Source organism: Megalops cyprinoides, chromosome 3, assembly GCF_013368585.1.
Source record: "Megalops cyprinoides isolate fMegCyp1 chromosome 3, fMegCyp1.pri, whole genome shotgun sequence".
NCBI classification, from domain to species: Eukaryota; Metazoa; Chordata; class Actinopteri; order Elopiformes; family Megalopidae; genus Megalops; species Megalops cyprinoides.
Window position 1 is genome coordinate 40,193,721 of NC_050585.1, and position 21,661 is coordinate 40,215,381.

The 21,661-nt window shown below is 43.6% G+C and overlaps 1 protein-coding gene across 2 annotated transcripts; it reads left to right on the top strand.

Annotated features, from left to right (window-relative positions):
- Positions 1-1,047: 1,047 nt before the first annotated feature.
- kiaa1191 (KIAA1191 ortholog) lies at positions 1,048-10,909 on the top strand. Of its 2 annotated transcripts, none has more exons than XM_036524263.1 (9): positions 1,048-1,211; positions 2,350-2,470; positions 3,826-3,930; positions 5,989-6,176; positions 6,687-6,807; positions 7,413-7,537; positions 7,988-8,091; positions 8,522-8,715; positions 9,844-10,909. In XM_036524263.1, exons 3-9 carry the CDS (start codon positions 3,903-3,905, stop codon positions 10,050-10,052), a joined length of 969 nt encoding a protein of 322 aa, XP_036380156.1. In that variant the 5' UTR covers positions 1,048-1,211; positions 2,350-2,470; positions 3,826-3,902; the 3' UTR covers positions 10,053-10,909. The 2 variants fall into 2 exon arrangements, with proteins under 2 accessions (XP_036380156.1, XP_036380157.1); XM_036524264.1 differs by lacking the exon at positions 1,048-1,211 and adding an exon at positions 1,577-1,712.
- The last annotated feature ends 10,752 nt before the right edge of the window (positions 10,910-21,661 follow it).

The following is a 21,661-nucleotide window of genomic DNA, read 5'->3' on the forward strand; positions in this document are numbered from 1 at the left end:
GAACTGTGTGATTATATCATAAATTCTGTTTTTGTTCTGACAGGTCTCTGAAAATAATTCCATACCTAGCAGAATAGGACTTTAATTAATATTAATTAAATAATTAACTACATTATCTGTCAGATAAATCCCTCTGTCAACCTCTTTTGTTGTTTTGTTGTTTGTTAAAAACATAGACAGTCCAACCAGAATATTTTATATTTCATAATTCAGACCTTTTTATAACTGAAAGGGGGATTTTTTATTTATTTACTTATTTACTTAGCCTACTTTATTTGCATATGTGTATTTATTTATTTTTTTAACCAGGCCCAGGCAGTATGTTCAGATACCTAACAGGTCCGCTGAAGTATGTCTAACCCAACAATATAAAGGTATTTAAATAAGTTACTTTAAAAATAAAGGATTAGATAATCACTTAAGAGAAAAAGAAAGAAAATCTTTTGTGAAACTCGGGAACAGAGACCAACATTTTAATCACTGTTACTGGGCCAGCAGTCACGACCAGACATTAAATAAACCGAAAAATGGCTAAACAGAATAATTTTAATGAGTAATGAACTTCTGAGTACTCAGCATGCGCACATAAGGACTCAAGGGCAGGTGTGTGCGCGAAATACACCTGGTCACGTGTAGGCTACACGCTCGCGGTGCTAGTGTGGTAGCAGGTGTGCAGCGAAGGCTCTCACTCACTCACACACACGCGCGCGCGCGAGTAAAAATACCCAAACAATGTACAATAATAATGATAATAATAATAATAATAATAATAATAATAATAACAGTCTAACAAAAAAAAAAAAAATAGTCAAACGCCATTTTTAAAGATCTTACAGTCATTATGAGCAGAAACAGAATCTGTGTAGCTTTACTAATTAGGGCTGTGTGGAACGACTCGGTTCCTTGACCGTTCATATTGTCTGCTACATTTTCATGTTAAATCCGCTAATTCAGCAACCTTCCAAACTAACGCACACGTCATTCACTTACCTCACCTGGGTACAAGAAGTCTCGCGAGACACCCTGGCGACATCAGGGCCGCGCGTGAGTTCGGTGCGCAGTCAAAAGGAAAGTCATGGCGAACGGCGGCGTTCGTTGCTCCTCCAAAGACACGGACATTAGTACGATCATCGAACCGTTACGACTGTATCTGGCTTTAATATTAAACTGTTAGCTGACTGGAGGAGGCCCTTGTCCATAGTGATACCGAGGTTAGTGGAAGGTTTCAGTTTTTATGAGCTAGTTTGTTAGCAGCTTCCTGTTTCCGTACTACCGCTAGCTAGCTAACGGCTATCCACCTTATTGTTTACAGAGAGAAGTGTATGATGTTGTTAGCTAGCTAGCCAGTCATCCATCCATGGTAATGCTTGTCAGTCATTACAAAATATCTAATTTTGCATAGCAAAAAACGGGTAGCTGGTTAACTAGCTAGTTAATTATTGCTAAATCTTATTATTTTACACTGACACATTTTTCCGTGTTTTCACAAGTAGTGTGACTAACGTTAAATGATATTAGCTAGATAGTACTGGCTGTCCCACTCCCTAGCGAAGCAGATTACATAACGGATCTTTCATATGCAATGAAGGGTCCATGTGAGATAGCGGCTGGTCAGGCTAGATAAGTGAATTTACAGGAAGACCGATCCCTGGAAAGGTAGCTAACTAGACTGTCAAAAGGATACTTTAACTTCAAGCTAAATGGAAGTCAAGGTACATGTAATATCATGTTTCTGGTTAGGTACTGTTCAGTTAAAAGGCAATGTTGACTACCATAGCTAACCGTTTGTTTCTAGCTAGATATTTGCCATATGCTGCAGGGTGTGCTTATTGCCATATCCCTTGGTGTTCCTTTAGATTAGGAAGGAAAGATGTGGAAGATACTGTTTATTTATACAAAGACTCGAGTGAAATGGTTATCGCATACGTTCAGACCAGCCTGTAGAAGGATGTTGGTTGTGACATAATTTAAGCTCACGTTAGGATTCAGGATCTAGGTTTCTACCATTGTAGTGTGTCCTACAGTACTATTCGTAATGGGACAAGCTAAAGGTAGCTAACGTTTTGTTTATGCAGATCCATGTTGCTATGGCACGGATCCAGAGAAGACCGGTAAGAACCGGCTGACCCATAGCAGCGAACGAAGTGGTGGTGCTATACCTCCATCTCAGGGGTTACGATTACTTAGACCTTGGAACTCGATCAGGAGAAATGTTCAAAAACGTTGCACAGGTTTGAGCTGCACGATGGAAGTGCTTTGGGGGGTCGTTGCAGAGTTCTCGAAGCATTACAGACGCCTGCATTGTGGTCGTGTTTCGCTTCTGTTAATGGCTGTCCCTTTTCTTTACAGCTCGTCGCCTGTGCTCCCCCTCGTTCTCTCACAATGCTCTGTCAGCAGAGTGTGCTGCCCTCGAATCTGCATGGTAAATTCACCCCGCAGCGGTAACCTCCCCGCCTCTTCCACTAGCACGGTAAGCAAGAGCAAACGATTACTGAAGTGCGTATTGTTTCTTTGAGTGTGCAGGTATATAAATGGAATATCAAAATTCAGCTGAATTTTGAGTTCTGACAGAGGACACTCACCCCCAAAATGCTATATGCTTAACATTCATGTGGAACGGTGAAGTAGAGCATAACGTTTACATTTACATATTCAACGTCCAACAGACACCGTTATGCTGAGTGATATTCCAGATGTGGGTATACTTTACACTACAGTTACATGATTGACATCCAGCAGAAGCTCTTTTCCAGAGCGACTACAGAAGTCAAGCACAAAGGGCATCCAACAAAAGGACCCAAAACTTTACACTAACAAGGACAACACCATCCACTGAGACTGCAAATGTGAAACTGGCCCAGCACACAGTGCAGTACAACATACCCGACCAGAGTGTACCATTCCAACACAATGCCAACACATACCCAGGGCCTCCCTCTGGCCTCCTGCAGATAGACTCCCTTGTCTTTGTAAAATGGAGTCTTCCTAGAACAACGCTGAGAAACGAGGCTGTCACGTCAGTGCAAACACACCCAGTATAAATAATAATGAGCTTTCATGAAAGGGGAAGTGTGCCTTGAAACTCTGTTCCTTTCCTGTTTTTGTTCCTTGGACCGATCTTTTCCAAAATAAGTTGAAGATTCATGTTAAGTTTATGTGTGTGTATTATGTATTGACGCATGTATTACGGCCATGCAGTCCTTTTCGTTGACAGTTGTCACTGACAGTGAGGATGATTAAGTAAAATATAATTCTGCAATTTATTGACGATTGTCAATGATTTTTTTGTGTGTTAGTGTCAACAACTGGCAGGTTTGAGATTCAGGCAGTGTACTTTATGCAAATGCATTACACCCTTTAAATGCTGGATTTTTCATGCAATGGAGCCTTTCAGTAAGTAAACCTGTTCATGGACTCTGCTGGTAGCAGTGTGCTGAACTGGTAAAGGAGCTGGCCTTGTAATCCAGTGGTTCAGTAGGGCACTGCTGTTTTGTCCTGTAGAATATTGCTTAACCAGAATTTCTTCAGTAAATTCCCAGCTGTTTAAACAGTTAATATGTAAACATTTCAGCTATGCGATTCGCTCTGGATAAAAGTGTTCCCTGTGTGAATAAAATTGATATAACGTGCTCTGTGCTGTTCTGGTAATATTTTTGTGACTTTGCAGTGTTTTGGTGAGTGCCATGCAGAAAGCTGTTGCATGTGCTGTCTGTGGGCTGGAATGTTGAACGTCTGTGCCTCGCTCTTCAGATCTGCCTGATGACAACAGCCTGGTGAGAGTCATGTGCCCCATGCATGTCTCTGCTGTGTGTGCTCACACTACAGGTCCAGCTCCAGTCTTTCGTCTGATTGGATTGTTCTCTGCTCCGAGTTAGCCACAGCTGAGACATATCCAGGGAACCATGGTGTCGCGACCGGGTGAAATCCCAGGTGAGTGCTGGAATCTGCTAACAAGGGGATGCTTCCAGAGGAAGCTGTCCTAGAAGTGGTAGCTGCTTTCAGTCACAGACTTATTCTTTCTGTCATTCATGCATTCAGCCTCTCATGCATTCATTCTTCCTGTCTCACACATACTTAATTGTTTTTTTTATTCTATCACTTACCCTCCCACCCACCCACTCACTCACTTACTCGGTCTGTCACTCACTGTCTTGTGAACAAAGTGAGCAGCTTCCCAAAGGAATAGCAGTACCTTTTTTACCACAAGGTGGCAGAAAGGCAGCAACATGGTCAGTCCTTGCAGTGTCTCTTCAGTGGTTAGGTGTGGGACACTATAAAGAAAAGCATTTCTACTTTTATGTTGCATACTGCAGTGAAAATGCATTCAGGGCAGTTTGATTGCACGCAGATTTGGACACTTTCACAGCTGTCATCGTGATAACGTGGTTACAGGAAAATATTTAATCTCACGAGCTGGAACGTTATCTGACTCGCTAACGTGCCACTGCCCACATGGTCAGAACTGGACTTCTGAATTCTGTTTAGAGAGAGTCGTTTGAACGTGACGTTTCAGGATTTTTGTGTTAAGAGACAGCTTGCCTGTAGTGTACAGGGGTCATCTTGCTAGATAGCTGCACTGCCAAAAGTAGTGTTCCTGTGTTTTCAATGTATATATTAATAGTTTGGTACAATGACTGATAACATGTGACAGTTAATTGGCTAACCAGGTAACAGTCAGTATCTTACTAGGTAATCTCGAAAAAGGTCTCCTCCTTAGGTTCACCTGATACAGTCACTGAAGTCTGTATTCAAAGACGTAGTTAAGGTTAACAAGCTTTCAGTATTAACATTGTCTCTAACCAAATTCCACACACAGGTTTAAAATTATGGTTGAAGTAGGGGTTCTCAATAGAGAAGGACAGTAAGCAAAACAAACTGTCATCAGCAAACTGATGAAGACAGAGGCTTCAGAGAAAATTTCAGAGAAAATTTCTGTTCACTTCAGAGAAATTTTGCCTCAATGCAAAGTGGTTTACAATTTGATTGCAGTCCCCCTTATGGTCAGGGCAAAGGACATTGACAGTCATACTCAACTTCAATTGTCTTTTTACACTTCATCATAAAATGTAAAAATCACTCCAGGGTGCTACCTCTGAGCAGTTTCGAGACATATCTCTGTATACGTGAACACGCCCTTACAGAGGAAGCAGCAAAAGACAGATTTAGGGCAGTGTGAGTCTGCCGCAGTTTTTGGCCTCGGTGGACAATTCCACATCAGCACTCGGCCCTGCTTTCAGCTCTGTGTGGCAGGCCTGGGTGCGGCGTGTTTTTACAGAAGTATATGCACAGGGCCTAACCACCCAGAGCTGACTTCCTTCCATTGGTTCAGTCCCAAACTCATTAACAGTTCTGGCGCAGATGTGATCACTGGGACACAGGCTGTAGGGCAGACAGCAGGAGAGTCCTCTTAGCAGTAGTTACTGTTATCTAGGTAAACAGTTGTTAACATTTTAGGTTAACTGTGGGTGTGACTGTGGAAATGTGAAATAACACATGCACATGGTGTGGAAAGAGATACCAAGCACCTCTGTACACACTTCCATTTTAAGGTTGTTTTTTTTAGCAACATTTTGTATAAGAAAATGATTAAGAGTGGCTCGTGCACTTTTAGTGTTTAAACCAGCAAATAACGCTGGAAACAAATGATGTTTTAGCTTGAAGAAAAACACTAGACATGTCTGTTCTTATGTGGGTTATTTATGATATTTTATGAAGACGCTGTGTTCTTTTTTCGGCTCAGTCTTATAGCCCTGTTTTCCTTTTACTTGAGGAATAGGTGCAGTTTCACAGGTGTTGACAGATGTGATCAGTTTCAGCAAATTGCTTTGGTTAACTTGTTTCAATGCTGTTTTCCTGTCTTGTGTGTATGTGCCTATGCGTGTGTTTTTTGTGTCACTGTTGTGTGTGTGTGTGTGTGTGTGTGTGTGTGTGTGTGTGTGTGCGTGTGTGTGTGTGCACGCACGCGCACGTGTGTGCATGTGTGTTCAGCGCTGGAGTCGGGGGGCCCAGAGGGACTCCTAGGTGGGATGTCCCTCCCCATCGGAATGCACCGCCGTGCTCTCAGCTACGATGACGCCCTGGAGGCGCCCATGTCACCCCCGCCATCCGACATCAACGTCAACATCCTGTGGAAGAGGCCCGTCATTCCAGACAGGAAGTTCCAGCGCCTGACCGAGGTGTGTCCTCATGGGTGCCCGTCCCCTTAACTACTGATTACCACAGAAAAAATAAGGTCTCTTTCTGTATCTTACTGAATACTATCTTACTAAGATACACATATATTATTGTCATTTAGCAGATGCTCTTATCCAGAATGACTTTAAATTTATTCATTTATACAGCTGGATATATACTGAGGCAATTGTGGGTTAAGTGACTTACCCAAAGGTACAACAGCAATGCCTCAGCAGAATCGAACCAGCAACCTTTTTACGGCACCTGCTCCTTACTACCACACCACACTACTAACCATTTTAAAGACTTTTTACAAAACAGAAACTTATCGTGTAGTTTGAGATGTGGAGGGCCTTAAATGACAGATTTTGTCTTGGCACTGTTCTCCAAGAAGCTCATAGTACTGTGACTATCCACTTTATCTCAGTACTACTTGTAGGAGAATGGACCTGTTGTCCAGCAGGTTGTGCCTCTTGGTGCCACGGCTCTCAGTGTTTCTTCACTGTCTGTAGGAGGAGGAACCTGGAACCACCCTGACTCACAGGGCGTCCTTCGATGCTACAGCCCAAAAGCCCCCAGTCCCAGTGGTCAAGGCTAAAGCTTCCTCCATCATCATGAACTCCCTCATGACCAGTAAGTGGGAAAGTGGAAAAGGACCTTATTTTCAATGGAATAATTGTCACAATGTTACATACCCTGAGTAACAGTCTTCAAAACACTATGGTCTTCTTTACCTGTGTCATTCATGAACAAGCTTTTTGTTTGCTTTGCAAATAGCTTTTTTTCCTGTTCATCTTATTCATTTTGAACCTTTTTTTGTTATCATCTCTTTATACATTCTATATTTGTTAAAGCACCTTAGATTATGTGTTTTGCATGAGAGTACAGCAGCATTGCCCCATGGGAACAAGACCTGTGGTTGCCTGGTTCCCTGTCTCACCACACTGCTGCCCTAAGTGTTGCACAGTGATTGGGTTTATGAGCTGAGAATATTTGCCTCAGTTCCTCTGTAGTGTAATCCACTCTTGTTCTGGAGGGCTTCTTGGTTGTTGTTTTCTGAGGTCAGGGAATGAATGGTCATTTTCCCCCTCTTGGCCCTTGGGTTTCAGGGATTTGATTCCCTATAGAAAACACAGTGTGGCAGTGGAGCTGTAGAAGTGCCCTAACAGAAAGGTTTTTGGTTGACTGACTTACTGACTGATTGACTGACTGACTGAGTCGATTGTTCCTCCCCTCAGAGCAGACCCATGAGAGCATCCAGAAGTTTGAGCAGCAGGCGGGCCTGACGGACACGGGCTACACCCCCCACAAGGGGCTGGCGGCCGAGGAGACGCGCTACCACCGCATGCCTGAGTCGCTGCATGTGAGTACACCAGCGTCAGTGTGACACGTCTCCTTGGTGATGCAGGGATTATTTAGCACGGCCTGGGAGCGGTTTACTCTGTCATAGCCAGGGTTGGAACAAAGTCTGTTCACAGGGGTAGGAGAAGCACAGCTCCACCTGTAATAGAGCCGTTAACATAAGGTCTGTGTCTTCACATTTACACTAACACTGGGAGGCGCCTAAGTGGGCAATGTGTTGATGTGCACAATTTGCAGTGAGTGGTAATTTAGGCTGAATTCTGCAGTTTTAAAATGAGGTTGCATTGACCTGTCTTGCGTGCACCCGGTGCATGTGTTCTTAAGGAATCTCTGTGTAGTCATTTTCACAGTGATCTGCCCAAGACAGCCCAGTGACCCGTAGCTATTAAAATTAGCTGAATTTCCTTCTGAGGGGTGTGCTGGGTTTAGTGTGATTTCCTGCTGTTTGCAGAAACTGAAGATTCAGAGCGGAGAGACCCGGGACGAAAAGCAGCCATCATCAGCCCAGTCCACCCCCAGCAGCACCCCACAAACATCCCCCAAACAGAGACGCAGGTGCTTATGCAAAGGGGAACACAGCACCCCTTCCTGTCACAGACACTAACCCTCAAAGCACAGCACTTATCCTGCACTGAGGCCGAACATCCACTCGCCTATTCCACTTATTTTTTTTATACTTAATAAGGATAATGATAATAATACATGTCGAAGTTGGACCTGACAAAGACTGCTATTGTCAAATAGTTGTTTGATTTTACCATGAAATTAAGTTTTTACTTAGGAGCATTACAGCTCTGCGGGTGTATTCATTTCTGCATTGCCATGACATGCGTATGAGACCCAGTGCACTGTTAGTGTCACTTGCAGCAGAAGTAGGACAGTGCTGCATGTGTACTCTCCGGTGCTGAGGCCTGGCTGGCCCTCACTTCTGTGTGTGTCTCTGTGTGTGTCTGTGTCTGTGTGTCTGTGTGTGTGTGTACGGCAGGGGCTGGTTCAGCCAGGGCTCGGGCCCCTCCCTCACTGGCGCTGAGCTCACCGGCCCCAGCGTCTCCATTGACAGCTTGAGTGGGGAGGGCATGGGGGGGTCGGGGGGCGCGGTGGAGCGCTGGAGCGCTTTTGGGCCCCGCCCCGTTGTCCAGAAGTCCACCACAGACCCAGGCACCGAGTCCGCGGCTGCAGGTAAGCACTCACTGCAGTGTGTGGCACTGCATTGAAGGATTTTTTTCACGTTATGATGTGGAAAAGCGCCGAGTTGTAGTCACGTGTTGCTGTGGTGTAGTGGTTAAAGAGTAGGGCGTGTAACCCAAAGATTATAGTTTCCGTGGTTGAAAGGAAGGGCGTGTAACCCTAAGGTTAAAGGTTCATTTCCCAGCTGGGGCACCGCTGTTGTACACTGCATATCTGCAGTGTGTTTAACCAGGATTGCTGCAGTACATTTCTGTATGAATGGATGAAAGGTAGAGGTGTGAGCTATGCAGGTGACCCCAGACAAATGTGTCTTCTAATTAACGTGGGTAAAATGTAAGTGTAGTAATCAGGGGTTAGGTGATCTGTGTGGGCTGTGTGAGTGTGGAAGTAAAATTATATGAAAGGACATTGTAAAAGGGTGACCTAAGAATCCACTGGTATTATCACTAGCAGAGGGTGACCTACGAATAAATTGATATTTTCAATAGCAGAAGTGTATGGGGGTGACCTTAGAATGATCTGATATTGTAAGAGGGTGACCTTAGACTGAATTGTACAAGTTGCAAACATTAGTGGAAGATGCTGGGCCGTGGTGTATGTGTTGTATGCAATCCAGACTTGATTAGGTCACATTTCTGGTCTTTTGTGCAGAAACTAAGGAAGTTGAGCGCGGTGCACCCGTTTCAGTGTAAGCAAGTGCTCTATATATTGTCAGCAGATACTATGCTTATGTGTGTGTTGGCTCTCCTCCGGCCAGAGTACGAGAATAAAGCTTTGCTCTCCTGTACCAGCGGAAGCTCCGCACTTGTTAATCTTGGACAGTAAAGAAGTCCTTATCCACACTCTGTGATTCTGTAACACAGCTAAATGTTGTGGGAATTGCACTGTTCTTACCGGTGTGTATATGTGGACCAGTTCGTTGTGGCTGCTGTGTGTTGACTGGCTTCGTAAACTCCAGAATGTGTGGAGCATGTGCTCGATTATGCCATCCGGGATTCTCAGATTTGAAGCTGTGGTGTTTTTGATTGGTCAAGTCAGATGATTGGCAGCACGGTGCGCGTGAAACTCCCGCTCTGTGTGCTGGCTCTGATCACGCCCCCCTCCCCGCTCTCTCTGCAGGGGGCTTCGCCCTGCAGGCTTACAAGGGGGCGCAGAAGCCCACCCCCATGGAGGTGATGAAGGCCCAGGCCACCCGCATGGGTGAGGACCCCGCCAACCTCAGGGCCCCCAAGATGGAGATCCCGGGCATGGAGGGCAAGAGGCAGGCGCCCCGGCAGCACAAACTCAAGCCTCGGGACATGAACGTGCTCACCCCCTCAGGCTTCTAGATAACCCCGTCTCAGCATTTGCCGTGCTCGTAGCTGGTCTACCCTCCTCCTCTTCCTGTTTATCCTCATCCTTGAACAACAGCCATAGCCCCTCCTTTCTGTATCCCGTGTCCTTTCTCTCATTCCGGGGAATGCCTGATCCCCCACCCCACACAAAACATTCCAGCTCAGCTCCTGTGACTAGCACCCCACTCGATGGCATTAGAGGTCTAGTTCAGTAAAGTGAAGTTACATGTCCAAGTGCCATTGTTTTATGTTTTGTTTTTTTTCTGTATCTCACTTTGCCTTTTTGACTTTTAAAAGCTCTTCTCCGTGTGTTTTAAGTGTCGGGTTGTGTTTCTCCGTTGATGTGAGTGAACACGTGAAGGCCCATGTCGGCTCAAGCTGTACAGTCCCTACATTTCTTTCTCTTTTTTATGACTGTTGTTCTGAGAGGTCCTGCTGTTGCATTGCGTTTTGCTGTAAAGTGTCCTTCCCTACTCGTCTTTCACAGATCACAAGGCGAAGCTTTAGTGTGTCGCCTGTTCCCAGTGTGACCTGGGTTTCACTTTATGATGGACTGCCAGTTCTTAAAATTATTTATGTGGTCATATGCTCAAAAGACAGATGAGAACTGTATATCTTAAATTGTGTATGATTCAACATATCCATATCTGTCTGTATGCAACACTGCAGTGTATCTTCAAGGATGTGGCACATTACGTTGTAATAGAAAATATCAGTGTGATGTTACTTTGTGCTGTATTGGGGGGGTTACTGAAGTTTTTTTCCATTTTACATGGAACGTTCCAAAAAATACAGACACAGTTGCCTAAGTGCTTGACTCATTCTGTCATTTTCATCTAAATAAACTTCAGATCAGCATTTATGCACATTTTGTCTGAATTGCATTTCTGTGTCTCAAAAAGGTATGATCAGATGTCTGGTGGAAATGTTTTCTGTGCTTTCTCCAATGTCCACTGGAGATCCTTCTTTTCTCTCCTTTCTCAGATGTTATTTGCTTAATCGGAGTCATTGATTGGATGGGAAATTGTATGACCTGTTTTTCCAGATGTCAATTAGCTCTACCAGACTGAGAGGCTGGTACACAGAATAACCACAAGGTGGCAACAGCACATCGTTCAGGTGTATTTCAAAATTCCCCTTCAAGTCCCTTGATTCTATGGCTTATTCAGTGTGGTGTTACAGGTTTTTGACTAGCAACGCGATCACCAGTAGTTTCCTTCACTGAGGATCAAACAGGAGGTGTTTTGGAACAGGTGAGGTGAACATATTTCACACATTTCTTGAAAAAAAATCTGTGACTATTCTGGGTAGTCTTGCAGGGCCAGTACAGGGGAGGGATTGTGTTAGCTGCGAGGGAGACTGCAGATTCATTCCACTGTAGGCAGGGGTGGACTGGGGTCCACTGCGCCCCCCAGGAGCATGGTTGTGTCTGGGCAGAAATGGGTGACATTTTTTAGAATCAATCCTGTCTGCAGAGTCACTAGTCTTCATTACATATGCATTGGCTGATGCCTTGAGTTCACTGTATTGGCTGAGCCATCCAGGAGGCAGAAATCAGTGACTATGAGCTGCATTTGCTGTGAGTGTTTTGAAACCGAGGAATGAAAGAATTTTTTGCAGGAATAAGTCTGGCTGCTCTGGTGGGAGGAGCATTATGTCCACCTGAGATGTCAGCGTGTGATTGAGAGGCAGATTATTACAGTCCAGCTCCAAGGTTCTGGGCTGATTACTGGTGAGAGAGAAACGAAACATACTGCAATAGATCAATAATCGCTCTAGATTTCATTTAGCACAGAAACATCTTGTCCCTGACATCAGCATGAACCACAGTTTTCTGTGAAAACGATTGATGCGCTGTCTCCAAGCCAAGTGAAGTTTTGGAACATGAGCTTTCAGGGTATGGGGGGTGTGATGGAGGCTAGGAACACCGTGGATGCTGATCTCACCCAGCTTTCTACAAAAGAGAGAGAGACAGAGAGAGAGACCCCACACGAATCTCCCCAATTCAGCCCAAATGCTGGTCTGAAAAAATGCTGGAGACTGGAGCTGTGTGTGTGCAAATGTGTGTGTGCTTGCCGATGCGTGCATGTGTGTGTCTGTGTGTGTGTGTGTGGGTGTGTGTGTGTGTGTACGTGTGGTTGCACGCACGAGTCAAATCTTCACACATTTGAGGAACAACAGTAACGGCTGCCGAACAGAAGCACCATCTCACAAAAGACCGAGTGAGATATATGTGCTGGGAGTCCTTCTGCTGTCAACTTTTAAAGTAGAACTCCGGCCATTAAAGAGAGAGTGATGAGGCAGGGATCGGTCTCAAATGTGCTCAGCGATCTACCCCCCTCCAACCCCCCAGACAAGGTTTCATCGCCCCCCTCTGCTGCACTGCAGAATTACTCAATCTGCTCTGGACAGGCTCCAGAGGCTCATTCAGCCCTCACAGTTTAGGACTCTCTCCCCCCCCCCACCCTGGGCTGGTGCCGTGCTGCTCCGCATGTGCTCTCCTGTGATACCTCCCTCCCCTCCACAAAAAGCTCCCCTTCCCCCAGCCCTTTCCCCATTGCGATGGGTGGACCTTTCAGAGTGATGCAAGCTGGGTCATTTCCTGTGCTCTGTGGCGGACTCAGTGGGGTGTCTGCTGTTAGTGTGGGGTTGGATCCTTGCCTGAGGTCCACCCAGTGAGTAACTGAATGGCCCTCCGATTCTCTGACTAACCCCCTCCCTCCCCAGACGCCATCAGCAAAAGGATTGGGACCCCACTGTGTGGAGGGCCGAGGGAAAGCCCACCGCAGTGGCGAAATTGTGTCACTGGGGTTACACCATGCTTGTCACTCTTCTGGGAAATGACACGCTCCCTTTTTTGTGTGACGGCATGGACGACATGGACGGCATGGACAGTGGAGGAATCAACAGTGGCTGTGTTTTGCGCAGTTGTCTCACCCAGGAGCTGAAACCCTGCAAAGGTTCAGCCGCTCCTACAGAACTAAATCCCCTGCTCCACACAGCCACCGGCCACCACGCTAAAGGTATAAAAGCTATCAGGCCCTGATGGTACTGCGGGTGAATGACGGTGTCCTTTTCCTTACAATGTGCAGAGCCATGCCTCGCAAACCCCAGAACAGCTGGAGCTGTCATCTGCTGTCAGCAGGGTACTTATTTTACTCACCCATCAGGTTTTGGTGATCAAAGTCTTATGACTGGTGCATATAGGTCAGTGATTGACAGTAGCTCTGCCCCATTATTGGGTTCATGAAGCATCATTCCCATCGCCGCTAAAGGTGTGTTATGGTTTGACACATAATGATTGACAGTCAGCATTGTGGCATTGATCTATTTCCAGTAGGAGGCCTTTCCTTGCTGTGTGAAGCCCTTTGTGAGGGCATCATGTTCGGAGCCTGTACCCCCCTGAAGGAGGGCTGTTTCTAAGCAGAACTACTTTTTTGTACTCCCATCCACAGGGTCACTGATTTTTATAGCATGTGCATAGGTTGATACCTTGGGTTAAGTGTGTTGGTTGGGCCATCCAGGGTATGGAGCTCAAAGAATATGGAGCAGCAGTGTAGCATAGTGGTAAATAGCAGTGCTTGCAACCAAAACGTTGCTAATTCAAATCCCCACTGGGGCACTGCTGCTGTGCTCTTTGGCAAAGGTACTTGATCCAGAATTGCCTCAGTAAATATCCAGCTGTATAAATAGATAATGTGTAAAAATTGCAACGCTCTGGATAAGAGCGTCTGCTAAATGACAATAAAGTAATATGTGTAATATCTGTGGAGCATTGGTCCAAAAAGCAAACAAGCCCAGATTTCCCTTGCCCTCTGAAGTCCTAAGAGAGCTGGATCATCTGTGTTACCCGGAAACCCCGGCCTGGTTTAGAGCGTCTTCCAAGAAGTGATTTCATCTCCAGATCCATAGATTTAAAGTCTCACAACAAAGTTCACACACAGATCAGTGTAGATTTTCCTTTTTCCTTTTAATAAGTAATAAAAACATACTACTTTATCCTTTTTCATATTAGAGTGCTTAGAATCAAGGAATCCTGCAGAAAATGCTATAAGCGTCTAAATACTCCCCAGCCCTAGGACTCCTGTCTCCAAAAAAGAAACTTGGAAGTGTAGTCTGTTGACTTTTTCACTTACAAGCTGGCAGCTGCAGGGCTGATTCAACAGCATGGAGAGATCTTAGTTTTTTTGCTGAACTGCTTGCCTCTGTGTGTCATATTTTACAATGAGCAGCTCTTACCCATTGTTCACATCTGTTTTACAATGAACGAAACAGAAACCAAAGAGACAGACAGAAAGACTAGCTCTGCCACTTTTTCAGACCGCCAGCAGATCACTCACTGTGTGTCGAGATGTGCACAGCTGTGGTGGAGCTGTAAGATTTGGTTATATTTTCCTAGCCCTGCCACTGAAACTTTTAAGGGCTAGTTCTGTTGTTCGTTTACAAGACTGGACTCATTACGTGTGAGGGAAGTGAGTCACGCAGGCTGGGGAAATTTGATATTCAATGTACTAGTTTTCTGAGGAAAAATATATGCTCCAATAAACTGAGTCAAGTAGTGAAGACTGTAGTGAAATTTTACACCATATATTGGAACCAAATTTATTTTGGAGAGGTATACAGGGTCTTGCTAATAAATTGGAACATTACAAACTGGAATTTGTTTCTTAAAAAATTTTCAGCTCAAAACGTTAGCCATTTGGAGTTAACGTGTTAGAAATCACACATTTTAATAAATGTAATTTAGTGTGGGTTCAAGAGCGTTTTCTGAATCTAGAGGTCATGTTACCAAGGACGTCATTGAAACCATCATTTGCAACAGAATTCAGTGAAGATGTTGAGGATTACCATATTTAATTGATTGAAGGTTGTGACTGATTTCAAATTGCAGTTAAAAATATTCTATTAATATTAATAAATATTAATTTCATATTAATTTCTATTAATATATGATATGAAAATATTTCACCTAATATTCTGATATTGCCTGATTTAAAAATACACTAATATAACCGCAATGCATGAAAATGATACCTTTGAAGACACTAAGTTAAAACCAAGACCATGGCACAGGTGTTCCTGCTGGATATGTGTTACGCAAGGCTTCAGGAACTTGAAAACACACCTCCTCCATTTACATACAGAAAACAAGAAGAGGAAACACATAGGGGGGATGACAACTGCAAATTGTCATCACCCTATTTCTATAAAACTGAGGCCGTATCTTCACTTCGAGGGTTGGTGTTTTTCTCTTGAAAGGTTATGAAATGCCTTTGATGAAAATATGGGAACACAAAGCAAAAATCAGAATAATGTTTTCACAGTGATGCTTGCATACATACAAGACTGGAATTAACTTTAACTCCACAAACACAGTGCTCACTGTAGGCAGTGATGTCTGTAGCTCCCTCACAGAGCTGCACTCACAATTAGCAGTGCCATCAGCAGTGAGCTGTATATGTGCAGTACTTCACATAAACAATTTCACAGATAGCAATGCTGGTAGCAGTGAACTCTGTGTCTCTGTAATTGCTGTACTCACAGTTAGCAGCACTATTAGCACTGAGATCTACAGCGACTTGACAGAGGCACACTCACAGTTAGCAACAATGTTAGCAGTGAGGTCTATACCTCAGTCAGAGCTGCACTCACAATTTGCAATGCCATCAGCATTGAGCTGTACGTGTATCTCACAGAAACACAACTACAGTTAGCAATGCTGTTAGCAGTGAGCTCTATAACTACCTCACAGGGGTACATTCACAGTTAGCAATGCTGTTAGCTGTAACGTCTGTAGGTATTTCACAAAGACACTCAGTTAGTAATGCCATTAGCAGTGAGCTGTATTGGTAACTCACAAAGATGTACAGTTCACAGTGAGTTTAGAAGGGAGCTGCATCAGCAAAGTGCCACCAACATGGCAGCTCTAAAAGCCAGCCACACAGAGGCGAACAGAACACACGTTGATGGAGACGGTGTCGCGTTTCAGATTTACAGCGGCGGAACTGGGCCTTTCAGTGGAGCTCTCTTTCAGCGCTCTTGCGAGGCTGATTGAGAAGCTGCTGGGGACATCTGTGAATGGGTCACTTAAATTTGCAGCCGAAGAAATAGAATACTTCACTGTTTTAGAACTGGGTTGATATCAGGGCCCATTTGTCTGCGGATAACGGCAAGGCAGCCCTGACTTGGTGAGCTGTGATGGCCTTTGATAATGGATTCATCATTCATTCAAATGTGAGCAGCAGTGCGGCATAGTGGGGCAGCCAGAACAGAAACCAGGAGGAAGTATGTTTGAGTCCCAGGTCTCACACTGCTGGCTTATGCTTGGATGAGTTTCCTTGAGAATAATTTAATCTGCGAAGACCCATCATAGACATAATACGTAAAAGGTGCAACAGATAATATTTTTTAGTCTATTTGATTTGAAAGTGTCTTTCATGGAAATAAATGCTGTTTCTTTCAAAAACAACAATCAGTTTAAAGATGGAAATGGAAAGCAACACGGGGTCATGTACAGCTACTAGAACATTTTAATTGTTTACTGTCATGCATTTGTGCTGTACTTTGGTCAGCAGGGTCATAATTTTGGTGCGCACCCTCCAACTTCATCTCCTCAACCCAGCTCTGCGTCAGCTACCCAGCATTCGCTGGAGTGAGGATACACCACACCTTCCTCAAAACAGCACAAGAACCCCATTTAATTAACTGCTTTAATTGAATCACTGCTATCTGTAGGCACTTCTGCACGTTCAGCACTAACATCCCATCTCTCGCCCCATTTCTTCTTGTGTGCATCTGCTCATGCCACGTACATGCATTTCGTCACTGTCAGCACATCCCCAAGGTGAGGTTTAATACCTGACTTTGCAGTAGGGAACATTACAAGCAGTTATTTTAAGCATTTATGGCACTGCGTGCTACATTCTAAGGGCTGTTGAACAGCTTTGATGTACACCTTTCTCCCCAACTGATTGGAGGAAAATGGTGTAATTATGGTTGTAATCACTGTACAGAATGCTGGTGAAAGAAAAAAATCCTCTCCCAGGTGTGGTCTGTCAGATTTTCAATGAGTTACTTTTTTAGTATTGCATCACATCTAGGTATGCTGGTGGCTATCCCTACCCTGTAGGCTGCTTGGGTCAAAATGACAGATGCTGTGCAGGGCTGGGCCTTATGGAAAACAAGGTTTCTTTTGGAGGCGATGGAGGGCACTCTTTGCTCTGGACCACATAAAATCCAGTGCCCCTGGGGAATGATGGGCAAGTGCAGGAGGGCACTGTCTGGCAGAAGATCTGGGCCTTGACTTGATGTGGGCATTAGAGTGAACAGCGTCGGGTGTGTGGGTGATGTCACAGTAGAGGTGCGGGGTATTTTCACATTCCTTCCGATACGACACGCCGGCAGGGCGTTCCTCCTTTTGGGTCATGTGACATCATCAGTCTGGGTTGCTGTAAGAACACTAATGGGAAAACGGCCAGAACGGACCAGAGCGGATGTATTCTGCCTTACTGACTTCATGTGTCAAGACTCCTCAGAAGATAATACAGTGTACGTCCTGGGACTGAGTGGAGCTACCATGTAGAATCGGTGGCGCACCAATCTGAACCAATCAATTTTACAGTCTCTTTTACAGTACCATAATAAATGCACTAAGTTATTCTATCAAAATAAGCTTACACAAAATAAGTTATACACAAGCTGGGAAGGTGGTATATATAGCTATCAAAATTACAAGTAATTTTAGTGATATTGTTGAATGGTTACTTTGAAACCGTCAATGTGCGAGAAGGCCCACCTACAATAGTAAAGCAGCAAAAAATCGCCTTCCTACATGGGCCCCTGACAGCTTCTGGGCCCTGGTGTGCTGCACCGGTTGCACCATTGATATTTACACTAGTGGTGTGTGTCTGCAGTGACCATTTCACCACAGAATTGGACTGGAGTTGGAGAAAGAATGCTACCAATTTGTTCAACAAATTCTCTGCTTATTTAGGTTTTATTTTAAAAACTGCTGAATCTTTGCAATGAGAGATTTGATGCTCTCTATCTGTTCTTAACATTGACTTTAGCATTAGCAGTAAAATACAAGTGGAGAAGTTAGCTGACACAGTACTAACAAAACAAATGGACCCTGCTCCTGCCACAAACCTGTTTTTAACCATTTCAAAGTAATGCAGGTGTGGCTTATTAACCAATAGCTGGCCTCAAACAATTACAGACACTTGAGACAATTACTACTAAGCAATGAAATGGTTATCATCGATCTGTTATTGCCAAGTTGGAAGTTGATTTAAACAAGGGATTCCACGAACATTTATGCAAACATTTAACAGTACAATTAACACACTAAAACCATTTTCCAGTTTTTGAGGGATAGAAAGATTTACCTTCACAACAAACATTTCTGTTTTCAGTTTGGCTGGTTCAGTATTCACCTAAATTAATCAAAAAAAATTTTTGTTGGATTGGGAAAAAGTAGCACTTAAATTTATCTGCAAGTCAATTATAAGGATGGATGTTAATTGAATCCACAGGTATGCACTGTTAACATTCATTGATCGTTTTGTGTTCTGGTCTGTTCCAGCCTTTTCCAGTTGGTGAGTCACCTCAGATGTGCTTGAGAAGGTCTGTGTGGGTCAATAATAACTCTGAATGCAAGTCAGAATGTTTGTTTACACTGTTCCGCTACTGGCTTTTGAGTGCAGAGGAGAAAGAGAGGAACTCTGGCCTTGAGGAATAATAAACCTAAAGCATTTTCAGAATTGGAGGCCACTCTCTCTCCTCACAGTTAAATCACTCATGTTACCATGATACCCTTATCTTGTGTTTATTTGTGTCCCACCTAGTGGAACCCAAACCAAGGTGGACTCATTAGTTTAAACCCCGTGAAACAGGCGTGACAGTCCGTGCATTGTGAAACTTATGTATTTTCCTCATTAAGGTGTGCTGTGTTTTCCAGCTCAATCTGCCTATAGAATGCTTTAAAGATCACACACACACACACACACACACACACACATACACACACAGAGCTTGCTCTGTAGGCTTGACCACACTTTCATGTGAATTGAATTTCCTCATGCCTAAGCCTTTCTTTTGATTATATCTTCTATAATGATAAGCTTTTTATAGAAAGTATTTTCCCTGTAGAATTTGTCATGCCATACTAAATTCTTCAGCTAGCACACTGGTTTGTAATTAAGCATGTGGTCCTTTGGGAACAAGCAAGGCTTGACATCGATGGGCAGATCTTCACGTGAAGGAAGCATCTTTGTGGCTCACCACATGATTCTTAACATAGGCGCGACCTCTCAGGTGGTTTCCTTAACACCTGGCTTCCGTACGACAAAGAATTCTACCTTTTAGGGCAGGGCAAGAGGGTGTGCCATAGAAAGGTATGCAATGGAATGCCGCCTTACTAATGTTGCTAACCCTGGTTCTGGGCAGCTATTGTCTGAAAGAAATCCTGCATTAAAGTCATCATTTTACTGCAATGAAATGAACAGAGACTAATTCAGCTTAATGCTTCCATTGAGTCAGATAAGCAGGAGAGGATACTGATGGGTATGGACTCTGGCCTCTGGCCGAGGTAAGCACAAGGAAGTCCCTCACAATTATTCGACAGAGGTGTTCCACCCAAGATCAAAAGTACATACCCAATGTGTGATGTTTGTTTACTCAGTGTTTACAAAGATTACAAGTTGTGTAGGTAACACAAGCACAGCACATTATTGTCCCTGTCACATTAACATGTAAAAAATGAATTGTTCATGACTGTCATAATCTGTCCTGTCCAAAGATGCCCCCTAAAATAATATCAGACTTTACTTTGAGTGAAGGCTTTATTTTGGATAAAACCATCCAAAATAAAGACAAGCTCACTCTTGTATGAGCCTGTATAAACTTGTTGTTTGAATTAAACTGAAGGAAATACTCTACTAGAATATTTCTAACTGCCAATGCAGGCACAAGAAAATAAATTCCATCCTGGTCTAATTATTATTCTTTCCTGGTGTTATTTTTATCATCAAAGAATGCAGGAATCATAGCAGCTTCATGGGAAAACCCCTCTCCGTTCTCTTCCTGGTGGTTAGTTGAATGATGATGACTAAATGTGATTCTTGAATCAGCTGTCCTCACCAGATGTAGCAGGGTAGCATTAATTTATTGCCATTAAATAACTTGAACAGGATAACAGGAAAGCAAATGCCCAAAATGCTCCTTTTAAAACAAAAAAAAGAAAGCAGGTGTTTTCTTGGATAAAGCCGCAGACAGACATAGAACACAAACAATATGGGATCTATCTCAGAAGAAAATACGACATGAAATGTAATGTGAGACCCAGTGTATTCAGCAGTGATTTCTTCCTCATATCCGATGGCAATACTCTACCATCGGCACATCCTTCCTCAGATTAGAAACCAAAGCCTTGTATTCACCTCCAGTGTTATTTAGCTTGCTCAGATATAATTCCACTTTACTGGTAGGTAGTAAGACCCTTTTGGCACAGAAGAGCTCAGGTAAGTACATACTGTATGTTAGTGGCTGGTGAATGAATATTGCTGTTCTAGCTTTATGTATTCTCTACTTTTTGTGCAGATTTAAAAAATATTATTTATTCACTTTTTTGAAAATGAGAGAAGCTAAAAAAATGTAATATAAGTGGCAGGATTATGCAATAATTATTTTAAAATGTCCACTCTCCCCACCTTGTCTGTAAGGCATTAAGGCAACTGTAACCTTAATAACAGACTCTAATGACTGCTTTTATCATCATTTGTTATTCTCATCTGTATAGGCCTTGTGGAAAGCCAGAGGGGGAGACATGTTGAGAGAGATGATGTCATCCTCTGAGAGAACAGGATGTAGAATTCTGAGTGTGATTCCTCACTCTGGCCTGGTTCCTGCAAGACCCCAGAAGATCACACGAGAGCTCTCATTTTTTACAGCAGCAGTTAATACAATCCCTGATATAATCCTTCCTGGATGGGGGGCTCTAGCTTTTGAGGAAAGACGCAGTACATAAGAAATGCTTAATTGGAGAGAACAGGCTTGCTATTTGTCTAATAGTCTTGGGTGTATCCGTTTAAGTACTGTGTCAAGCCGGGTCTACACTCTACGGATCTCTGCTCCTATTTAAAATCCGGGTACATTATTCCATTTTATAATACCTCTGTGCATAAAAAAGAGAAAAACAAAAACTTCCTTGCATCAGTGTGAAATTTAACCTCCATGTGTGTCGTTTCTTTCTGCTGTCAGAACACAGCTTGAAGAGACATCTTTAGTTTATTCTTCCGTTTAAAGTGTAAAATACAAAACAACTTGAAACAAATCCATGTCTACTGTCTCTTTTCATGATTTCCATGTTTGATACATAGACACCTTGCTGCCCTTCTCTATAGTTCAGAGATCCTGTTTTACATTGCCTCTGGTGTCCGCTTTTGTGTATCCCCTGTGAAACCCCACAGTATGACAGTAGTATGGAGGCAATGCTGGCAGTACAGAAAGCAGTGAATTTCAAAACAATTGATCAATCAATCAATCAACTCACCACTGATTCTATCACACATCAGTGAAGAAATAACTCAAATATTTTTAAATAG